Here is a 24,646-nt window from a genome sequence, read left to right on the forward strand (position 1 = left end):
GGGAGAAACCTGATGTGGCATGATTTTAGGTTTAAATAACCTTTTATCACAAAGTTTAATTTGTCTGGTTGGCAAGATAGGCTGGAGAGGGTAACGGGATTTGTCTGTGACTCCACTGTGTTAAGACTGGTATAGTGAGCTAGGAGCTCACATTTGTTACTGGCTTGGTGTAATCTAATTATAGAACATACAACCAGTTTGGGGTGTCTGCCCTCGTTTTCTGACAGTCTGCCTTGAGATAGTAATTCACAGTGGTGAGCCGCTTCAGACAATGTGACAGGTTTAGTTCATAAATAGGTATATGAATGACCATATAGCAGCCCTGCAAATGTCCAATATTGAGACAGCACTGAGGAACGCTACTGACTTTGCTTGTGCTCTCATCAAATGAGCTTGCACCCTCTGAGGAGGCATAGCCAAAGTTTTTTTTATAGGCAGCCTTGATACAGGATGTTATCCATTTAGAGATTGTCTGTGAAGGGACCACTTCGTATGACACAAACAGGTGAGGAGAATCAAGAAATGGTTTAGTCCTGTCCAGATAGAAGGCTAGACATCACCTGATATCTAATGTATGGAGATGAATGCAGCTTTGGAAAGGACACAGGTAAATATAGTGCCTGGTTCAAATGAAACTGAGAAACCACTTTAGACAAAAATTTCAGGTGTGGTAGTAAATCACTTTGTCCTTAGAGAATTGTGTATAAGGAGGCCATCAGTGCCTGCAACCCTCCTTGTGGATGTTATCACTACCACCAACCAGTCTTTGGTGATAAATGCTTGAAATTCCTCCCTCGAGGCTTCAGGGGATACATCAGGTCCATACATTTAGCGTTCTTATCCTTAGGAGTTGACTTACATCTGCTCTGTCAGGCTCTATTGTTCACAGCAGTTACGACCAGGATATCTGGGGCTGGATGTAAGTAAAACCCTCAAATCGCTGTACTGGAATGAAGTAGCATTTCTCCATGTGCTTCGCAATAGGCAGTACTGAAGCTGGATTGCTTCAGAGAACTTAGCAGGCTCTCAGAGCTCATCATTAATAGGGAGGGCGACTAAAAGGGGAAGGCAGCTGCAAGATATCCAACAATTTATCGGTATTCTCCTGCAGGAACTCTGCTTGAATACCCAGAGAAGCAGCCATGAACTACAAAAGATCCTGGTATGCCTTGAAATACTCAAATACCAAAGGAGCGGAAGAGCCAGGCACAAAGGAATCATCCGGGGATGAAGATAAAATGGTTAACTGTGCCAGATCCTACTCCAGGACTGATGAGACCTGGATGCGACAACTCTGGATGCTCTGCAAGGGAAAGATTCACTGGTGCCTGGGCTTGTGGCAGATCAACTGTCACCACCACAGACCTGGCCAGTGATTTCACCTTTAAGTGAGATGTAGATTGGAACCTCTGTGATCGAGAAGCAGGGGTCGGAACCAGAGTCAACAGTACAGGATCTCCATCCTCCCTGCATGGTATCAGGGAGTGGTTGACGGTTCCTGCTCTTTCCTGCATGTCAGCATTCACACTGTACCAGGCTGCGTCTCTTCTGGAAAGACAAGACACCATGCAACTTGGAACAACCTTAATCAGTCTCATGCGACCTTCTTCTCGCCACACTCAATGGGGAAGGACTCCTCCGTCTCTTTGGAGAGGTACCAGCTCCAGAGCAGGAAGTGGTAAAACTCTCAGAACCTGAGGGCGACCTCTGATCTAACACAGAGTCCAACGCTGCACTGCCTGTTCGAGCAGGTGCTGCTTTAGACAAAGTTCCCGTGCCACCTGAGTCCATCGTGTGAATGATTTGCAAATCGAACACCGATCCTTGATGTGGGCTTCCCCTAAGCACAGCAAGTACTGTATGTGGGGATTGTTGTTGGGAATTGCCCCCTCACATGATGGGCAGTGTTTAAAGCCTGGTGAGGACATCACCAGAGAAATGCCGTATATACTCGATCATAAGCCAGTTAGTTTATAAGCCGACCCCCCCCCAAGATGGAGGAGTAAAAATGGAATTTTTTTATGACCCATTCATAAGCCGACTTTATAAATCAGAGGTTGGCAAACTTTGGCTCCCGGGCCATCAGGATAAGCCTCTGGCGGGCCGAGCCGGTTTGTTCACCTCGAGCGTCCGCAGGCACGGAGAAAACCTAAGTAAACAAAGTGTCCCGGCCCGCCAGCGGCTTACCCTGACGGGCTTGGACAGCAACTGGTGGGAAAATTTTCAGGGGGAGGGGGGAAGAGAGAGAGAAGCTGGGGTCAGGGGAGTAATCCCTGTGAACCCCCCCCACATGACTCCCGCCTTAGCCCATCCCCTCTCCCCATCCCATCCCTTTCCACCTTAGCTGGGGCGGGCCAGGGGAGGATGTCTCTGGCCTGGCCAGAGCTGCTTTGGCAGGCTGGGCGGCGTGGCCGCAGCCTGCTCCGGTTGGCCGGGCCGGGCGGCACAGCTACAGCCTGCTCTGGCAGGCTGGGCCAGGCGGCATGGCTGCAGCCTGCCAGCCCCTGAGCTGCAGCTGCTTCGGAGGCTGGGGGGAGAGCAGAGTGGCCAGACGCAGAGAGACTCTGGCCCCTTCTGATTCTGCTAGCTGTGCTGCCTCTCCTTGCCTTCTGTTGGGGGCTGTGTCCTACCTCTCCCTCTCTATACCTATTCATAAGCCGACCCCCTTCTCTGATACCTCTCTATACCTATTCATAAGCCGACCCCCTTCCCTTTTTACTAAAAAAATTCGGCTTATGAACGAGTATATACGGTACTTAAACTAAAGCTAACTAAAACTAACACTATATCAAGGGTGCTAATTAACTGTATACTGCTGGAAAGGTCACTAAGAAATAGAGAGGTTGTGAAGTTAGGAACCACACACAGCTCCAACTCCGGCCATGAGCAGTAAGAAGGAACTGAGGGGGGTTGGGGTGGTGCCGCCGCCTCATACAGCCAGAGGGGAGCTCTGGTTACAAGAGACAAGCGCGGCTCCTCTACAGGTATGACTAGGCAAAATTCTCCAGCTCACACGTGCTGGGGGTGCACACATCTAAGTGGAATACATGGCTGTATCAACTCAAAGAATTGTGTATTTTTCTAATTCCAAATGGAGTTGATGCATGTATCAGGCCCTTTTAGAGGTTTCTAAAATACTGAACATCTATATATGAATTTTCAAATTTTATTTTTGTTTAAGGAAAGTCACATCAGTGTTATTTTTCATGTTAGTGGTTCTTAATAAGAACTATTTTTCTGTACTTCCCAGCAACAAATCTTATGACTAAATAAGCTCTAATTAAAGAGCTTAATACAGGAGAGTAATAGTTGAGGTTTTCACAGCTGATTAAGTTTTATTATTTGTTTGGAAAAAATTGTGCTCATATTAAACCAATATATGATTAATAAGTGATTCTATTAAATACAAATTATAGAATCATAGACTTTAAGGTCAGAAGGGACCATTATGAACGTCTAGTCCGACCTCCTGCACAATGCAAGCCATGGAATCTCATCCACCCACTCCCATAACAAACCCTTAACCTATGTCTGAGCCACTGAAGTCCTCAAATCATGGTTTAAAGACTTCAAGGTGCAGAAAATCCTCCAGCAAGTGACCAGTGCCTGACGCTGCAGAGGAAGGCGAACCCCCCCCCCGGGGCCTCTGCCAATATGCCCTGGAGGAAAATTCCGTCCTGACCCCAAATATAGCAATCAGCTAAAGCCTGAGGATGTGGGCAAGACTCACCAGCCAGACACCCAGGAAAGAATTCTCTGTAGTAACTCAGATCCCTCCCCATCTAACATCCCATCACAGGCCATTGGGCATATTTACCGCTAATAGTCAAAGATCAATTAATTGCCAAAATTAGGCTATCCCATCATACCATCCCCTCCATAAACTTATCAAGCTTAGTTTTGAAGACAGATATGTCTTTTGCCTCCACTGCTCCCCTTGGAAGGCTGTTCCAGAACTTCACTCCTCTGATGGTTAGAAACCTTCGTCTAATTTCAAGTCTAAACTTCCTGATGGCCAGTTTATATCCATTTGTTCTTGTGTCCACATTGGTTCTTAGCTTAAATAATTCCTCCCCCTCCCTGGTATTTATCCCTCTGACATATTTATAGAGAGCAATCGTATCTCCCCATAGCCTTCTTTTGGTTAGGCTAAACAAGCCAAGCTCTTTGAGTCTCCTTTCATAAGACAGGTTTTCCATTCCTCGGATCATCCTAGTAGCCCTTCTCTGTTCCTGTTCGAATTCATCCTTGTTCAACATGGGAGACCAGAACTGCACACAGTATTCCAGATAAGGTCTCACTAGTGCCTTTGTATAACGGTACTAACACCTCCTTATCTCTACTGGAAATACCTTGCCTGATGCATCCCAAGACCACATTAGCTTTTTTCATGGCCATATCACATTGCCAACTCATAGTCATCCTGTGATCAACCAATACTATGAGGTCCTTCTCCTCCTCTGTTACTTTCAACTGATGCGTCCCCAGTTTATAATAAAAATTCTTGTTATTAATCCCTAAATGCATGCCCTTGCACTTTTCACTATTAAATTTCATCCTATTACTTTATCTCCAGTTTACAAGGTCATCCAGATCTTCCTGTATGATATCCCAGTCCTTCTCTGTATTGGCAATACCTCCCAGCTTTGTGTCATCCACAAACTTTATTAGCACATTCCCACTTTTTGTGCCAAGGTCAGTAATAAAAAGATTAAATAAGATTGGTCCCAAAACCAATCCCTGAGGAACTCCGCTAGTAACCTCCCTCCAGCCTGACAGTTCATTTTTAGTATGACCCGTTGTAGTCTCCCCTTTAACCAGTTCCTTATCCACCTTTGAATTTTCATATTGATCCCCATCTTTTCCAATTTAGCTAATAATTCCCCATGTGGAACCGTATCAAATGCCTTACTGAAATTGAGGTAAACTAAATCCACTGCGTTTCCTTTGTCTAAAAAAATCTGTTACCTTCTCAAAGAAGATCAGGTTGGTTTGGCACGATCTACCTTTTGTAAAACCATGTTGTTTTTTGTCCCAATTACCATTGACCTCAATGTCCTTAACTACTTTCTCCTTCAATTTTTTTCCCCAAGACCCTGCATACTACAGATGTCAAACTAAGAGGCCTATAGTTACCCGGATCACTTTTTTCCCTTTCTTAAAAATAGGAACTATGTTAGCAATTCTCCAGTCCTATGGTACAACCCTGAGTTTACAGATTCATTAAAAATTCTTGCTAATTGGCTTGCAATTTCATGTGCCAGTTCCTTTAAAATTCTTGAAGATTATCTGAGTCCCCCGATTTAGTTACATTAAGTGTTCAAGTCTGGCTTCTACCTTGGATGTGGTAATATCTACCTCCATATCCTCACTCCCATTTGTCATCCTACCATTATCCCAAAACTCCTCATTAGCCTCATTAAAGACTGAAGCAAAGTATTTGTTTAGATTTTGGGCCATGCCTAGATTATCCTTAACCTCCACTCCATCCTCAGTGTTTAGCAGCCTCACTGCTTCTTTCTTTGTTTTCTTCTTATTTATATGGATAGAGAACCTTTTACTATTGGTTTTAATTTCCTTTTCATGACTTTTAGCCTTTCTCACTTTATCCCTACATGTTCTGACCTCAATAAGGTACTTTTCCTTCCTGATCCCTCCCATTTTCCACTTCTTGTAAGCTTTCTGCTTTTTCTTAATCACCTCTCTGAGATGCTTGCTCATCCAGCTTGGTCTACAACTCCTGCCTATGAATTTTTTCCCCTTTCTTGGGATTCAGGCTTCTGATAGTTTCTGAAACTTTGATTTGAAGTAATTTCAGGCCTCCTCCGCCTTTAGATCCACAAGTCCTTCAGTCCAATCCACTTCCCTAACTTTCCTTAATTTTTTAAAGTTAGCCCTTTTGAAATCAAAAACCCTAGTCACAGATCTATTTTTGTTTATCCTTCCATTTAGTTTGAACTGAATTAGCGCATGATCGCTCGAACCAAGGGTTGTCCTCTACAATAATTTCTTCTGTGAGGTCCTCACTACTCACCAAATACAAATACAGAAGGCCACATTCAAATACTATGTTGAAATCTACGTCACATGATAGTCCAGTTGACTGATGCCCATTTCCTTAATTACACTTAATTTTTTAGGAAATTCTTTGCAAGTTTCATTTTTTATAACTAGTTGAAACAATTATGCATTGAAATTTTCCTAAAAGCAAAGAATGAGATAATTTCAAATTCTCATTTAGATTCATAGCACAATGGATATTAACAATGAAAAATTACTCACCTGGAATTCTTCTTTTTTGAAACTATTATTTCACAGAATTCTTACTCTTGGGTCTTCTGCTCCCAGCACAAGACAGGGCAGAATTTCCCAAAGTTCAAAGCTTTTGAGTGCTCAAAGGCTGCAGTAGTAGCAGCAGGACTATCCATTTAAGACCTTCTCACTGATCATGGTCCAACAAACTGCCATTACCTCATTTCCTAGAATCTTCTAGTCAGCTCTCTAATTGTGGAGGATAAATCAAGACCTCTCAAACTAGTCACAGGTGTAAAAAATTAACCACCACCAAAAAAAAAAAAAAAGGCTAAAAAATGTGCTTAGGGAAAAAAAAACAATTAGACAGACAGACACATTCTCTTCCTCGCTCGCTCTCCTTTAGAAAGGCATTATCCCATAGAATTCTCACTCTGACTCAATGGATGTCTCAAAATAAAAGAAGTAATACTATAACAGGCACCGCACAAAAATAGACAAATGACCAATATTCTAACTTTCAAAAATTCGCCAATTCAAATATGAGATGCCTGAAGAGAAACAAAACTAATAGAGGGCGAGAGAGTTTGGTCATTGGCTCAACAGCACTGAGGGACAGAAACTCCATCCACTATAGTTCAATCTAGGCAACAATGCTTTGTATGATGGTTGCTGCCATGTGGCTGCTTTGCATATGTCAAATTAAAGACAGACTCAGGCTGGCATCAGAAACTGCCTTGCCTCACATTATACAAACTGTGCAAGGGGTAGGCTGCAGGCCTGCCCGGTGTCGTTTGAGCATTGGCCTGCTAAACCTAGGGTTGTGAGTTCAATCCTTGAGGGGGCCACTTAGGAATCTGGGGCAAAATCAGTACTTAGTCCTCCTAGTGAAGGCAGGGAGCTGGACTCGATGACCTTTCAAGGTCCCTTCCAGTTCTAGGAGATAGGATAGCAATAGGAAATACAGTCTGCCAGCCATTTAGATATGGAACCTATGATAGAAATTTTGTCTGCTACACGTAGAATCCCAAAAGCCTTCTAATGTGACTTGTGGAGAAAGACCTCACTAAAACAGACATGCAAATACAGAAAAAGTTCCAGGAGAATGATTGGCTTAACAGGGAGGAATTCAGTTACCATCTTTGGAAGAAATATTTGATGAATTAGCAAGACCAACTGTATCTCTTGATATTTGGTATAAGATAGATCCAGTCATTACAGCTGAAAGCTCACCCACTTAGCAAGCTAATGCCACTGCCACCAGAAAGTTATCTTCCACATAAAAAATAAAAATCTTGAGCTCACAGGCAGAGAAATAGCTAATTATAGCTGATTTTGAGCTATGTCCAAACCACAGTAACAGGCCACAAAATGGGGGAGGGGGAAAGGGAGATAGATTTACATTCAACTGGTTTACAATGGGCAGAAAGAATCATCAAATTAAGAGAAATGCAATTAGACTTTAATTCAGAAAGACAAAGGTAGTCAGGCATGTATAGAGGGCACTTAAAAGCATCCATCTGTGCTTGTTTGTATTTTCAACTTAGAACTGTAATTCCATCTGTCACCACCTGAAAGCGTAAGAACAACTTGAAGCACATAACTCAAGAACACTGAATCTCAGGAGTTCCTTCTTGCCAGGAGTGAGGCAAAGAGAACAAGATGACCCCTTGCAGCAGACATGAAAACTGTAACTGCTTGGGGCAGTATGGAGCACCATCAAGAATACTGAAACCTTATCTCTTCTGAGGTTGGCCAGAATCTTTGCAAGTACTGATGGAGAGCAGAGGTACTGATGGATAAGCATATAGAACCCTTCACATTCACAGTATGGAGACGGGATCCTGACAAATATGGTCATCTCCTGGTATCATATGGAGAAATCCTTGATCCAGGGACCACTTGTAGCATATGTTCTTCTCCAGGAAAATGGGAACTCCCAAGACAAAGCCTGCTTTTGCATCTACTATGCTTCCTGACACAAGAGCTGAAATCCAGAGGTCCCTGCTTGCTTATACAGAAATAATAGCCTATTTAAAAAAAGATCACCTTTAGGATTCTGAATGTCTGAAAATCCTTAGTCCATCCCAGGATGACTACATCTCTTACACATTATAAAACTACATTAGTTAAAACTGGAAATCTAGTCCTAGCAGAAGAAGATCCATAGCCTATCATTAGGGAGGAGTTGCCCTGAAGTTATCATTCAGATGGGATGGGAAAGTCCCTCTGGAACTTGCTTCCACTACGATTTAGGTTTTAATGAGGTTATCCATATGGAGATATGTCACATGTACTATGCATACAGTTAGGGATAACCATAACACTCACAAGTATAGTTCAAAATGACCAGCTATGACAAATCTTCTTCCTAGACGTACGATGTCCTCAAATGGTCTCTGAGGGACACCTTGGGACTTAAGAATTCAGATAGGGATGCCAGAACCATGGTGTTGACAAACTATTTTGGGGGCTCCTACATGGCAGTATCCTTGAATTAGCCCATCATCCAGAAGGTGAGACACATGCACTCCAGCCTGGCTCCAGGTAGGCCCCGACTACTGTCATTAAAATATGGAATACTCATACAAGTCTCAATGTCAATACAGAGAACTGGCAATGCTGTTCCTCTATAAATCTTAGGTTATGTCTACACTGCAATCAGATACCCACAGTTGGCCCGTGCCAGCTGACTCGTGCTCAAGCTAAGACATTTGGGCTTGGCTGGAGCCCAAGCTCTGGGATCCTCCCCCACTCACAAGGTCTCAGAGCCCAGGCTACCTCCTGAGCCCAAACATCTACAATGCAATTAAGCAGCCCCTTAGCCCAAGTCAGCTGGCATGGGCCAGCCTTCTGTGTCTAACTGCAATGTAGACGTCCCCTAAGACAATGTTTGTGACTGAAATGTATCACTTTGTGCATGTTAGCATCTGAAAGGCATCTGAAAGGTCCAGAAGCCTTCCTCTAAAACAGACATGATAGCCCAGAGTACACCAGAGTCTTGTCTCAGTGTTTTTTCACTTCACTTCAGTTGCAGATATCATGATCCAATCCAGAGGTGGTGACAAAAACATAGATCAGCATGTCCAGAATCTATTCCAAGAGGAAATGACATTTTCATGGAAAACAAGTGATAGAGGAATGTATTTTTCATTATTTATGCTATCTGAATGAGTGAAGTTCCATAGGGCCAGAGGCTTCATAGCACACATTCTTGTCAATACCTCACTATTTTCTTCACAACACTCAGATAAATACCATCTCTTCCAAGTACTTACATCACTTGAGTTTTTCAAATTGCTCTTTAAAGTTCCTTACTAAGTCTTCAATTTCTGTTAAGGTCACATTCTCATTTCCTTTGAAGTGTGCCACTGGAAAATTAATTTCCCATTATCTTCTATAGTAAGAATGATGGAAAAATCATTTAACAACTTCACTATCTCATCATGCTTTTCAACTGACCCCCAGGCAGCCCACTAGTTTTTTAGAAGGCCTCGTCACACAATCTTCTTACTTCTAATGTACTTCAAATGTATTTAAATAAGGGCAAGTCATTTCTTGTTCTCTTTTGTCTCCTTTCCAGTCAATTTTCAATTTAGCTGGCACAGTCTGTGATGCTCAAGACAGATTTTGGCTTTTTAAAGGATTTTTTTTTAACCCAATACTTTAACACTAAAAACTGTACTCATTCATTTTACTTACACAGTGTGGTCCTGATCTGTGATTGGGCCCTATAGGTGCTACCACAACACACAAAACAACAATTATTAGGGTATACATTATCTCTGTATGAAAAAGATTACTCTCTTTAAAAAGCAGGGGAAGAGTTTAGGACATTACTAAGATTAGCAATGTCTTATACTAACACATTTTTCAAATATCTTTTGTAAGCCACACAGGATAAATATGTAATTAAAGAATCAGGGTTAGCTTAAGTTTGGTTAAGGAATACATGTTCAGTAAAGAAAGGCCCTGACTAGCAAGTTGAAGGCAGGGCTTGAAAATACTAAATTATAAGGCCAGAAGGAATGATGTAGAGAGGATGTCTGGTTCAAAGAATAACTAATAAGATATGGGGAAGTTTCTAAAAAGAAGGCCTCTGATGTTTAGGGGGGGACTGCGGATGGTTTTAAATCAGACAAAAGGAGTCTGTCTTAAAAGAAGCCAGCATAAGCCTTCCCACCCTGCATACCGGTGTTAAAGCCTACATAAATGGAGATGCAATGGAAAAACTGCTCGTCAGCAAGAAGGAGGGGAGGAAAGGACTTGGGAAGAAAGGAGGTTGTAAATCTTATGTGGATTAAGACTAGAACTAAGGATGAATTGTCTCAAACTGTTTTTTTTATCTGAAGTTAGCAATTGGCAATGACTTTACATGATTGATGAAGGGTATAAAAAAATAAACTCTTAAAGGGTTCATTGCTAAATAACCATGTTGGAATCAATATGGATGTAAGCATCCTGGGGTTTAGCCTATTTGTAAATATCTTACTCAAATGCTTATAAATGTTTTGTTATTGTTTGGATGTAGTAAACCGCTTATTATTTATGCGTTTTAGGCAAGTTTAGAGCAATTGTATAAATACCATTTGGCGTTCAGATTTAATAAAGGAATGTATGGTTAAATCAGTGTCATAGTAATACCCTGCACAAATAATAATAATTCCATCACCACAGGTTATCACTATCCCAAAAGTAATTTTATACTTACCAATTTTGCTTGCTGTGCATTTACTGGATCACCATATTGCAGTAAAGCTTGAAACTGGTTATTCTTTGTGAATGTGATTATCTTCAACACAGCACCAAATTTAGAGAATATCTGTCAAAAATAACAAGACTATATGTATAGAAATGTATTACAACTCATATAAACTAAAGTTACATAGACAACTGGCTTACTTGGTGAAGAACATCCAGGGTCACAGGGTAGTACATGTTGTCAATAATTATTCTAAGTACTGGACTCTGAGCTGGAGTCACGGCACTCTCACTAACAGTAGTTCCACTAATGGGAGTATTTGTTGTCTGTACTGCTGTCACTGCCTGAAGAACAGCTTGAGCCCGCTAAATAAAAAGAAAAAATATGTATTATAAACAAAGTATTTCAAGAAAAAAGGTTCAGAAGCGTATAGATATATTCATATTGTTACTACCAATATATATTCAGTTACCTTTGGCACAATAAAATTCACCTCTTTAAAAATATACCTACTGACGTAACAATAGAATGATAAACATTTTAGATATTCCTTCAGTGGTATGGCAGCAAAACTAAACTATCTACTAGATCTAGACGATAAAGTGCAATGCCAAATTAGGGTAGTATAATGGAAACCACCATAATCTACTACCAGGGGAGAAGGCAGTAGCCCTGAAAATAATAATTGGTTCTTACTGAACAACAGGAAGTGGCTTCAAATGAAGCCAGTATCTGGCCTTTCTAGCAGCAAGTATGGTGCTCTACTAATAGGACAAAAGTGAGCTTTTGGGGGATTTCAGAAGAATATTTCCATATTTACAATGAGGAGTAAAACAACAACAAAAAACAAAACTACAGAATCATAATGTGATATACTGAATAACTGAAGTTTTTTTTTTAAATATTTCCAATATTCATATTAGAGTTAATCAAAACAATAGTGAAATATTAAGCAAAAGGTTCTGATAGGAAAAGATAATGCAAGTATGATACTTCAAAAATATTCCAATTTGTGGTTTTAATGAAATAATACACAGTAACTGAACAAAGTCAGAATGAAGTGGTCACAGATAAGCAAACTACAGTTTGTATTATCCATCCTCTTAAAAACAAAAATCCCAAGAGTTTCTTAAAGCAACAAGCACAGTTTTAAAAATTCTTACGATAATCACATAGTAACAACACATGAGCACACATTTACATAACTACTTCTATTGCCAATTGATCAAATTTTAAAAGGGTTAGATGATTTTCTGAGGAAAAAATGCATAAAAGATGGTTTTCATTTCATATGTTTTATTATAGTACCTTTAAGAAGTAAAACAATACACAACAGAAAAGACAAAAGTGTGCATGCCAGGAAAAAAAAAATCAATCAATCATCGACATATGAATGCATACTGCATATTCTAAGGGTATTACCAGAGACAATACACAACTGCAGATCCCACAACTTACATGATATTCCTCACACTGAAACGAATTAAGGAATAAGGAAAGTAAGAAAAAAAGACCTGGTGAACACTACTTGGGAAAAGAAAGTTTACTGTATCATGTCAAGTATTAGTTAATGCTACTCTGACAAAAATATTTTGAAGACAATGTTAATTTCCTTTTAAAAACACACGAAATACATCACTTTTAACCCACCCAAACATTTGGTTGAGTTACTTCATTCTTCTATTTTTTAAATAAATAGTAATATGTCAATTAAAATGTATGTCTTAGAGTAATCTGGGAAAAAGTTTTTGCAAGTTCTGGTCCTTAGGTTGTACAACAAACTCTTACACACACAAGTGAGCTCAATCAGGACTATTCAAGTAAGTAAGGATTGGTCTGATCTGGCTTTCTACATCAGAGCCTGAAAACACTCTTTCTTCAGCGTGCGCTTATTCCTTACATTTAATTACACTAAGGTCAACTGGACTACATACCAGAGCAAGCATGATTGTTGTAATAAGCATTTGCAGGGTAGAGTCTACAGCTTAGAAATTACAAAAACAATGGATTGTTTTGGAGGAGGAAAAAATTCAGTTTAATTTTTAATATTTGTATAGAAACCCTATTTTTGAAGGTGTTTGAGAAAATGTAATGTTGAATAGGCAAAATCAGCTGCATATTTAACTTATGAAGTATTACATAAAATTGATTTTTCAAGTTTCATAATATTCTACCACATTTGACTATTTCACCTTTGATCCTAGGAACGTCATAATACATAAGCTTATAAAAATACAAAGTCTATATTAAAACATTTCATTCTGACAAACTGACAATCAAGGAGATTCACAGTTATGGCAGTCATTCTGTTCTTAACTCACCTAGTTGTGCCTAGGTACTGCAGCACACAAGGTAAAAAATGTTTGTTTTAAATCTGAACTTTAATGTTATTTTGTTGTTCTGTTTACATGTCTTTTAGGACAAAATATCTTCACAAAATTATTAAAATGACATGAAACATTCAAATGACTTTTACATCTGTTCTTTTAGTCAGGCATAAACCTATTGTGATTAGACTTTTTCATAAATAACCATATTGCTGACAACCAATCATAGGAATTCATAGAGTCATAAATGCAAATTGTTTTTACTTTCAGAGTTCAAAAACTTGGCTGTTTAAGGTACCCCATCTTTTCTAATTACAGCTCCCTCTCTCATCCCTTTAGCTTAACCATTTGTACTTTTCACCTTTTTCATATTTCATCTTTGCAATGAATCTACTGACCCTCATTTTCTTTGCATTTCTCTGTCTCGAATGTAAGGAAAGGCCCACTTTAAAAATGAAACCGGCTAGCTTTCAAACGTAACCTTCAAATTTTGGTAACAAAATTATGTGGTGAATGCCCCACCAGACCAGACTTAATGGGATATTCTGCACATGACCCGCGAATAACTCCTTTTTAATTTTCCAGCAGGTTACTACACTGTCCAACCCCATCATAGCCAACTGGCTCCTGCTCTGTATATTTCTCCATCATGCTGGTGATGTCACAGAATATTTACAGCATTGTACTGTCAATTAATTTATTATAAATAAAAAATGGTTAAAATAAGGGTGCTTGCAAGACTGAGCCAACTTAGTGCTAAAACAAAGGTGGTATGGAAGCAAGGATACTGCCAAAAGGCTGACGTTGCCACAGGACCCCAAAGAAAATGAAAGGCAAATACATGACTGATAGTGTTCCTATTGTTTAAAGTTGTACATGAATCCACCACTTATTGGTGGCATGTTTAATCGTTCCCTTTACAAACTTCATTCTATTTACCTTTAAGTACCCATTTCTTACAGCTGGCACTTTTTAAACGTACAATCTAAAATATTTCTTTAATGGATAGGAGAATACTCAGAGCTCCAAAAGATCTAGTATGTTTGTAGTGCCAGGCAGGGAAATTAATACTGAACTTAATTTTAGCAGAAAGCAAAAATATCAACCAGAGGGTTTCAGAAAACTTCTCTTAAAAACATAATAAAAAAAATAATTTGCCATTAACACACTATTATACTAGAAATGACTTAAGTATGACAAGAGAGTAATAGAAACTGTAGATTGTCACAACAGACAGCATTAGTCTGATCGAAAAGGGAACACAAGAATGAACATGAATATATTAACATTTGAACAGTGAAGGGTCAATGCTTCTTTTCCCCATTCTTTGTAGGATACAGCAACCTCAAATACTAAGACGATCTTTACCACCCCTGCTATGTTATCGTTGAAACAGTTCCATGTTCTATTAAAAGAAATGTATTACAACTGTTTTGGAAGAATAATCAGTTCTACACACATCCAAGATCAAACAACAAAATTCTCAGTCACTGAATACATTTTTCCCAGGGTGATCATTAATGCATTTTTCTTCAGGAACTGTCCAGTGGGAAGAGCAGACCAAACAAACTGAAGTTATCAATACTATCGAATTTATGATTCAAAACACCAGGAGTAGGACTCTGCATTAGTGATGGGGCAATACCATATGGTACTGAACTCTCAAATGTGCCAGAAGCAAGAAACTTAAAGTTTTAGTCATGTGACTTCTAAACCAAGAGTCAATATTAAGACTTATTTTACGAAAAAAAATCAAATTTAATTAGAAAATTAACCATGAAATACATTAATAAAATTCTAACATGTAATTGCAACATGTACAATTCCAAACTCTATGTCTTTTATAATATCTCAATAAACTGCAGCTATCAGAAATAAAGTTTAGTTTATACAAAAATATATTCATGGCTACATAGTGTATAGTTGAATGTATGCTAAGCTTAATTTGCTACTGTATGCATTCGTTATACTCCATAACAGTAAATATACCTGGTTTAGTGTATTATCAGTCTTTAGCTCTTTATGATTAGAATACTGAATATAGATGGGTTGGTTACGAAGATGAGGTGTCACAGCAGAATAGTAATTAACCATAGTGATAGCTGCTTCTTCTGTTGCCAGCTCCAAAAAAGCCTATAAGAATTTAAAAAAAAAATAGTATTTACACACTATTTACACTTTGTATTGCTAGAATAAAAGACATTCAAATAATGAAGGGTTCGATAAGATTTGTAGTTTTCATGTTTTGCCCCCCAAAAAACCCAAACAAACAAAACTAAGCTCTCTGGAATGGGTCTGTAGTTGGCAAATAAACCCCATATCTTCAAAGACATTTTAAGTCTGCCCAGTTTAGCAAACTGGGGTTTGTGCACATAAAACGATACCTTTGAAGAGGTTGGCCTAACAGTTAGCTTGAAAGCCATATTTTTTGAGTGTCATCTGCTCTGAACTATTAGCCCTTCACTGCTTTCTAATATAAAATAGACTAGAAATAGTATGGAGCACATGAAAGAGGAATGCAAATTGAAAGAATGCAAGGCTTTTCATTTTAATTATTTACCATTACATCTGGATTAATCTCAGTAAGATTTTACCAGTATATTTGGAATTAAAAAATACTTAATCATTGTACTATAAATGGAACTCTGAAACAAGAAGAATACCTGATTTTTTCCTTTTAGCATCAGGATGTTGGTTACCTTACCAAAAGGTAAGCCTAAAGCAATAACTTCTGTTTCTGTCACTTCACCAGGCAATTTCCTGATATGAAGAACACGAGAAGGAGCCCCATCCATTTTATCCTCTGCTTTGAATTTCTTGTTGTCATTACCATTGGCTGAAAGACATTTTTAAACTCCATTTCATATTTACAAGTCAGTAATATTTTAGAAAATATCCACATAAGCAAACTTTTCAAATAAGATGCGCTTTGTACTTGATGCTAAATATTCAAGTCATCATGTGAGCTATGCACCCTTCCATTCATGTCAGCAAAGCCATTTAACATTTACCTACAATTTCTAAAGGAACTAACAAGCAGATGAAAATGTGAAACTGTCAGAGGTCGTATGACCAAGTTTGTGGAGAACAAATGTGATGCCAGAGGACCAAAGACAAACCTATGTAATTGATAAACAAGTCCAGTTAATTTCACTTTGATTGTGAAAAAAACCCTAGAATAAATCGATAGGCAGGCACTTATATAAAAAAAATCCTCAGAGCCCAGCCTGAGTAATAAGAGTTGTTGTTGGAGAATTCCACAAAGGGAAGAGAATGGAGAAGTCCACCATCTTCAACTCTTCAGAGCAGTGAGGGTAGCTCTCAGTCATAACTACAGCATTATATTCATATATTAAAGTCAGAGGGAATCATTAGGCTCTCTAGTCTGCCCCCATGTATAAAATGGCCATAGAATTTCACTCATTTACCCCTGTACTGAGCCCAATAACTCGTATTTGATTAACTCATAAAGGCATCCAGTCTCGATTTAAAAACATCAAAAGCTGGAGAACTCCACACTTTATTTGGTAGTTTGTCCCAATGAATCTCCACTGTTAAAAATGTGTACCTTATTTCTAATTTGTATTTGTATGGCTTTAACTTCCAGCCATTGGTTCTTGTTATGCCTTTCTCTGCTACATTAAAGAACCCTGTAGTGCTTTATAGTCTCCCTGTGAAAATACTTATACACTAATCATAGACTTTAAGGTCAGAAGGGACCACCATGATCATGTAGTCTGACCTCCGGCACAAAAACTTACCCACCTACACCTCATATCACCTCTCATTTTCTTTATGATAAATTAACCAGATTGAGCTTAAGTCTCTCACAGTAAGGCACTTTCCCAGGCCTCAAGTTGTTTCTCTCTCTTCTCTGCACACACTTCAATTTTTCAACATCCTTTTTAAAATGTAAACAGCAGAACTGGATGCAGTATTCCAGTAGTGGCACCCCCACTGATGGAGTGGGAAGGGAGAATCCACACAGTAGCAGATGCTTTGCCCCGACCTCTCAGGGTATGTCTACACTGCAAAGAAAATCTTATGCCTGGTCCATACCAGCCGACTCGGGCTCACAGGGCTTGGGCTGTTTCACTGCTGTGGAGACTTCCAAGCTTGGGCTGGCGCACGAACTCTGGAACCCTTCCACCCTTCAACTAGGGCCATGAGCTATTCTGGTGTCTATACAGAGAATTATTCACTAATAGGACAAGCAGTAATACCAGAGCTAAGAAAAAATATTTGTAGGGGTTTTCCCCCCCCCCCCCCAATGAATAAAAATTAAGCTGGCAAAACTCCTGAAATTAAGCAAGTTTAAAAAAAAATTCATGATTACTCTATGAAAATTTAGTGGAAAAGACATTTTCTAATAAAATGCAAAAAAAAAAAAAAAAAATCAAGTTACATTGTTTCATTTTGACTGATTATGACTATGTACTATTGAGTCCAGTTTCCTGACCGTGTTAACAAAAGCTATTCTGACCCATTGACAGATGGGGTTTATGCATCATGGGTGGACTCTATGCCAGCCCATAAAGAGGTTCTGTCAGTGTGAACAGCAGGGAATTGATGCTATACTTGTTGTAACATGGGTTTCTAAGGGCCCAAAGTCTTTTAAGGAAAGTGTTAAGTACCACTTCACAGATAGTAATTCCAGGGAGCATTATTTGACTTCATATGTGTTATGTGCCAAATTATCATATTTATGCAGAAATATGCAAATTGTTGATCTATATTAATAAAGAGCATTTGTCAAACTTCTGAAAGTTTTAGGAAAATGAAAACTACTGTGGCTCCCTTCAGTCCTACCATATGTTAAAAACATACCCATAACTTAGATTTTTTATTAAATTAAGAAACATCTTAAAATACATCTTTTCATGTTTAATTAAAGAATAAAGTATATTCAATATGGGATGTTAAACGCTTGCATAAAATTATTTATTATTTAAAGTGGAAGAAGATTTTCAAGTTTCCAATAGTTTTACTTACTAGTGATTGTTTTATATTTGTTACATCTAAGTGGAAATTTTTTCTTTATACCTAACAACCCAATGTACTTTTAAATTAGTTAGTGGCAGGATGAAAGAGCTTGTTGTTTAGCAAGCACTCAGATTTTCATACAGTCTTCTCCTTTCTTACATGTTTTAATAAGCAGTAACATTATTAACAATGCTGACATTTAAACTACTATTACTGGCATCTGAGTTAGCACTGATAGAAAAGAATAGGGCAGTTCACACCTCAAAGTTTCATTTCAGGCTCTCTGCAAATTCAGGCAGAGATCCCTGCATTTGTTACAAAAATGTCTCATTTTGAAGGTTTTCTTAGCAACCAGAACAGCCAGAAACTAACTTTATTTGTTTTTAAGGACTATGAAATCTGGGACTGAAAATGAAATATGAGACTTGGGAGTATAATTGAGAGGTCAGTCATGAGGTCAGTCCCTCATCTCCAGCTAGTACTTCACAAATCTACAAGGGTACATGCAAAACACTTTGGAAACACTGTATTAAAGGAAATATAATTTTATTTTAACATTGTGTGCATATTTTAATTATTATTTTTTATTGATCTTGTAGAAATGGAAGGGTAAATTTAAGATTAGATTTCAAACCCAATATACAAACTTCTAGCCTTTCAAATGATTGTTTGCTCTCCCCACACTTTGAAGTTGCTTGATATTAGAGTTATATCTAGAGTCCTAAGTATAATAATGAACTTTTGTTCTGGTTATTTTATCTTTGCATAGATACTCTGTGAGAAATTCCAGGCTCCTGATTGTTTAAAATGAAAACATACAGAGATTCCCTTTAACTTGTGGCTCAGAGTGTGAAATGGATGGTTGTCTCCACCTCAGCTCATCAAATGAGGAGAGTGTTGCATGTAACAACAGAAAGTTTACCCAACACCTCATGGAAAAGGATGGAGTTCCAACAGATAAGAAATGCAGTTTCTCAAAAATTCTAATTTCACCTGCTAACAGAAAGCAGCGATGTCTTGCTTCTTCCCGCTCTTTGCCAGCCAGCAGAAACCAATGTGTTTTATATGAGTCATGGATTGAATAACACTGCCCTTTGTACATTTTTACAAAGTATGTATTAAAAAGTGAACTTTCAAAATAAAAATATTGAGTTTGAAAATATGAAATTCATTCAATTTTCAAAATGGTTATTAGAAGCATTTGGCACTGAAGGAAACCTCTCCACCTTACTCTGCATGGTCTCTCACTTACCATTTTAAATGATACTTCTCAACAGGAGATAAAGTTTGATGATATATTGTGGGGCAAAAGGAAATGATGACCCCATTTTAATACATGAAAAAACAGATGTTGTTCAAAGCCGCTGGAAGGGGACCTCAATTATTGTTAGAAAATGTTCAATCATTTTAACAATGGTATACCTACGTAATCAACCACTGAATGGCTGTAGCAATTATGTACTGTGGCTCATCTCAATCACAGACAGATTTAGGAAACAACAGGCCAGCCTAAAAGGTCTTCCCTGATGCAACAGGCTAAGAAGTAAATAGGGGCAAGCCAGGAGAAATGTCAGTGTTTCAATTCTGCCAAAAATTACAATTACAGTATTTGGTACTTTAAATAGTTGACTGCCTACAGGCCTGTATTATCATGAAATCTAACTTTTACCAGATCTGAAAAGCCTAATCAGTTTAACCTCCTCCCCCACTGCTATTTTCTGGACAAGATAAAAATTAATGTTCACAGGGAAAAATATGAGCAACTCACTGTGGAAAAGCATCATCCAAATGATCATTGTTACTAAACTGAATTATTTGTTTAGTATTATCCCTGTTCCCAATTCCAAACAAATCCCATCTTCAAAAGACACATCTACAGGGTGGGATAATTCCAAAGCTCTCTCTAGGTAAAATGTACACAATATTCAGTTACATACCATTTAGTAATCTGTTAGTTAAAAATAATCTCTACAATAGCCAAAATTATTATCACTTGGAATTTCACTGAAGAACACACACACACCCCTTCTCAAAAGTACTGTCATCACTTTTCCAAATCTATACACAGAACTCCATGATGCTGAATAACCAGCAACAACTTAAGAGACTGATGGGTGTGCTATACATATGCTACTATTTTAACTCTATTAGATGCATAAGTCTCCTTGGGGCTTAATCCCCTCCCAAAGATTAGAAACGTTCTGTTTATTTAGCATAAACTGAGTTCTTGAAGTTGCCTGTTTAAGAATAGTCAGGAACTTTCACTCCTTCAGAAAGGTATTGATAATTCCTATGAAGGGCAAAACAACCACTTACTTTCTTTTAAGCAACCAAAAGGGTCAGGGATCAGATCCAAAGAACAGAGAATCATACACATCCTCAATAAAAGTAATGTTAAATGCAACCAATAGATGACAGATCATCCGGAACATGTGGCTCTCAATCATACAGGCTGCACAGACCGTCCTGGAGCCAACTCAGAAGTCAGAGAGGCTTTAGAAAGAAAACAGCTAATCCCAAAGCCCAGAATAATAGCAAGCAATGAACAATGGGCCAACTTCATGTTGGAAATAGCTAAAATTGAAAAAAGAACCCAAAAAATTACTAGCATGAACTGTCACTTTTCCTTTTTTGTTGAAGAATTTAAAAAATCCAATTTTGTAAGTGTTCTGAGGTCAGAGCAATCTATGTTAGACAAAAATGTACTCCATCAGTAAAAAAGACGGTTACTCACCGTTGTAACTGTTGTTCTTCGAGATGTGTTGCTCATATCCATTCCATTAGGTGTGCGCGCGCCGCGTGCACGATCGTCGGAAGATTTTTACCCTAGCAACACCGGCGGGTCGGCTGTGGAGCCCCCTAGAGTGGCGCCTTCATGGCGCTGAATATATACCCCAGCCGACCCGGCGCCCCCTCAGTTCCTTCTTGCCGGCTACTCCGACAGTGGGGACGGGGGGCGGGTTTGGAATGGATATGAGCAACACATCTCGAAGAACAACAGTTACAACGGTGAGTAACCGTCTTTTCTTCTTCGAGTGCTTGCTCATATCCATTCCATTAGGTGACTCCCAAGCCCAACTTAGGTGGTGGGGTCGGAGTGAGACATTGCTGTGTGCAAAACCGCTGATCCGAATGCAGCATCGTCCCTGGACTGCTGCACTAGTGCATAGTGAGCTGTAAACGTGTGGACTGATGACCAAACCGCCGCTCTACAAATGTCCTGGATCGGAACTTGCGCCAGGAAAGCAGTCGAGGAAGCTTGGGCCCTCGTGGAGTGAGCGGTGAGGTGCGGTGCTGAGACACCTGCCAGGTCATAGCAAGTCCGGATGCAAGACGTAATCCAGGAGGATAGGCGTTGTGAGGAGACCGGTGAGCCTTTCATTCGGTCGGCCACTGCAACGAAGAGTTGCGTCGTCTTTCTAAAGTGCTTTGTGCGGTCAATATAGAAGGCCAGGGCCCTGCGTACGTCCAGGGAATGCAAACGTTGATCCTGGCGAGTGGCATGTGGTTTGGGATAAAAGACCGGGAGAAATATGTCCTGGTTGATATGAAAAGGAGAAACCACCTTAGGGAGAAAGGCCGGATGTGGACGAAGCTGCACTTTATCCTTATGAAAAACTGTGTAAGGGGGCTCAGATGTAAGCGCCCTGAGTTCAGAAACGCGCCTTGCTGAGGTGATGGCTACGAGGAAGGCTGTCTTCCAGGATAGGTACAGAAGTGAACAGGTGGCCAGTGGCTCGAATGGAGGACCTGTGAGCTTGGAGAGAACCAGGTTGAGGTCCCACGTCGGGACTGGCTGACGTTGTTGAGGGTACGTCCGGTCTAAGCCCTTGAGGAATCTAACGACCATCGGGTTAGAGAATACCGAGGACGCGAGTTCCCCTGGGTGAAAGGCCGATATAGCGGCCAGGTGAACTCTAATTGAAGATATCGCCAACCCCTGTTGTTTTAGGGAGAGGAGATAGTCCAAAATGAGAGGAATGGGTGCCTGCAACGGGGATGTGGCTCGTTGTTCGCACCAACAGGAGAACCGTTTCCACTTGGCCAGGTACGTGGTCCGTGTTGAGGGCTTCCTACTGCTCAGCAGAATCTGTTGGACAGAGTGCGAGCACTGCTGCTCTGCCTGGGTGAACCATGGAGCAGCCACGCTGTGAGGTGGAGTGATTGCAGGTCGGGGTGACGCAACCGGCCGTGGTCCTGAGAGATGAGATCCGGACACAACGGAAGCGGGATCGGTGTCTGAACCGAGAGCTCCAACAGTGTGGTGTACCAATGTTGTCTCGGCCACGCAGGAGCGATCAGAATTACCTGTGCCTGGTCTCTGCGCAGTTTGAGCAGTACCTTGTGGACCAGAGGGAACGGAGGGAAGGCATAAAACAGGTGGTCTTTCCAGGGAAGTAGAAAGGCATCCGAGAGGGAGCCCGGAGCTCGACCTTGTAGGGAGCAGAACACGTGGCACTTCCTGTTGTCTCGAGATGCAAACAGGTCTATCTGGGGAAACCCCCACCTCTGGAAGATGGAATGTATAATGTCCGGACGGATAGACCACTCGTGCGTTTGGAAGGACCTGCTGAGTCGGTCCGCTAGAGTGTTCTGGACTCCAGGGAGGAACGATGCCGTGAGATGGATTGAGTGGGCGATGCAGAAGTCCCACAGGCGAATGGCCTCTTGGCATAGAATTGACGAACGTGCTCCTCCTTGCTTGTTGATGTAGAACATGGCCGTGGTGTTGTCGATGAGAACTAACACACAGCGGCCACGTAGGAGATTGAGGAATGCCTGGCACGCCAGGCGTACCGCCATCAGTTCCCGAACATTGATGTGTAGGGCTAACTGGGATGCAGTCCACAGGCCCTGGGTATGGTGTTCGTTGAGATGGGCGCCCCAACCCAGAGATGACGCGTCTGTGACCAGGTGCAGAGAGGGTTGTGGGGCGTGAAATGGCATCCCCTCGCAGACCACATTGTGATCCAGCCACCAGGTGAGGGAGGCCAGGACCGAGTTCGGGACCGTGACCACCATGTTCAGGCTGTCCCGATGTGGACGGTATATTGATGACACCCAGGTTTGAAGCGGGCGAAGTCGAAGTCTGGCATGCCTGGTTACGTACGTGCAGGAAGCCATGTGACCCAGCAGGGTAAGGCACGACCTCACCGTGGTAGTTGGGAAGGCCTTGAGCCCTTGAATGAGGTTCGTGATGGTGCCAAAGCGGTTGTCTGGCAGGATGGCTTGTGCACGTCTGGAGTCTAGAACTGCGCCGATGAATTCTATTCTCTGGGTAGGTTCTAGAGTGGATTTGTCCTTGTTGAGTAGGATGCCCAACTCGTTGAATGTGTGCACTATTCTGTGGACGTGAGCTTGAACTTGCTCCTTGGTGCGACCGCGCACCAGCCAGTCGTCTAGGTACGGGAACACCTGTATCCCTTGCCGACGAAGGTACGCTGCCACGACAGCCATACATTTCGTGAACACCCTTGGGGCCGAGGATAGGCCGAAGGGAAGGACTGTAAATTGGTAGTGCACCGTGTTTACCACGAATCGCAGGAAGCGTCTGTGAGGTGGGTAAATTGAGATGTGAAAGTATGCGTCTTTCATGTCGAGGGCGGCGAACCAGTCTCCAGGATCGAGGGAAGGGATAATGGCCCCCAAAGAGACCATGCGGAACTTCAACTTTATTACGAATTTGTTGAGTCCGCGCAAGTCCAAGATGGGTCGCAGACCTCCTTTGGACTTGGGGATCAGGAAGTAACGGGAATAAAATCCCCTGTCCTTTAACTCTATCGGAACCTCCTCTATGGCCCCCATGGCCAGGAGCGTAGAAACCTCCTGTATAAGAAGTTGCTCGTGAGAAGGGTCCCTGAAGAGGGACGGGGAAGGGGGGGAGGAGGGGGGGATGGAAGAAAACTGGATAGCGTATCCCCTCTCCACCGTGCGGAGGACCCAACGGTCCGAAGTTATAAGGGACCAAGCACGGTGGAAGTGGGAGAGGCGATCCCGAAAGGAGGGAGCTGGATCCTGGGGGATGACTGAGGCGCCGTCCTCGACCGCACCTTCAAAAGTTCTGTCTAGGACCTGAAGGTGGTCTTGGTGGCCCTTGGTTCTGACCGGGTTGAGGGCCAGCCCATCTTCTCCTACCACCTCGCCCTCGCCTTCTGGCAGGGTCCTGTCTCTGACGAGGTGGAGGGGGGTAAAAACGTAGAGGCTGGGGCCTAAATGGTCTGCGCTGGGGACCCGCAACATGCATCCCCAAGGAGCGCATGATTGTCCTGGAGTCTTTGAGGCTCTGCAATCGAGAGTCCGTCTTCTCCGAGAACAACCCCTGTCCTTCAAAGGGCAAATCCTGTAGGGTCTGCTGTAATTCAGGGGGCAAACCCGAAACTTG

The 24,646-nt window shown here is 41.0% G+C and overlaps 1 protein-coding gene across 5 annotated transcripts in view; it reads right to left on the reverse strand.

Annotated features, from left to right (window-relative positions):
• PTBP2 (polypyrimidine tract binding protein 2) overlaps window positions 1-24,646 on the reverse strand; it is an 85,571-nt gene that overhangs the window by 25,923 nt on the left and 35,002 nt on the right. For all 5 annotated transcript variants that reach the window (XM_034780125.1, XM_034780124.1, XM_034780123.1 and 2 more), the window contains 4 exons: window positions 15,945-16,117; window positions 15,271-15,414; window positions 11,155-11,319; window positions 10,964-11,074 (listed from right to left, as the gene is read on the reverse strand). In XM_034780125.1, the coding sequence (XP_034636016.1) occupies window positions 10,964-11,074; window positions 11,155-11,319; window positions 15,271-15,414; window positions 15,945-16,076 (552 nt within the window). In that variant the 5' untranslated portion in view covers window positions 16,077-16,117. The remainder of the gene's footprint in view (window positions 1-10,963; window positions 11,075-11,154; window positions 11,320-15,270; window positions 15,415-15,944; window positions 16,118-24,646) is intronic.

The sequence above is a fragment of the Trachemys scripta genome, chromosome 8 (genome assembly GCF_013100865.1).
Source record: "Trachemys scripta elegans isolate TJP31775 chromosome 8, CAS_Tse_1.0, whole genome shotgun sequence".
Classification (NCBI taxonomy): Eukaryota; Metazoa; Chordata; order Testudines; family Emydidae; genus Trachemys; species Trachemys scripta.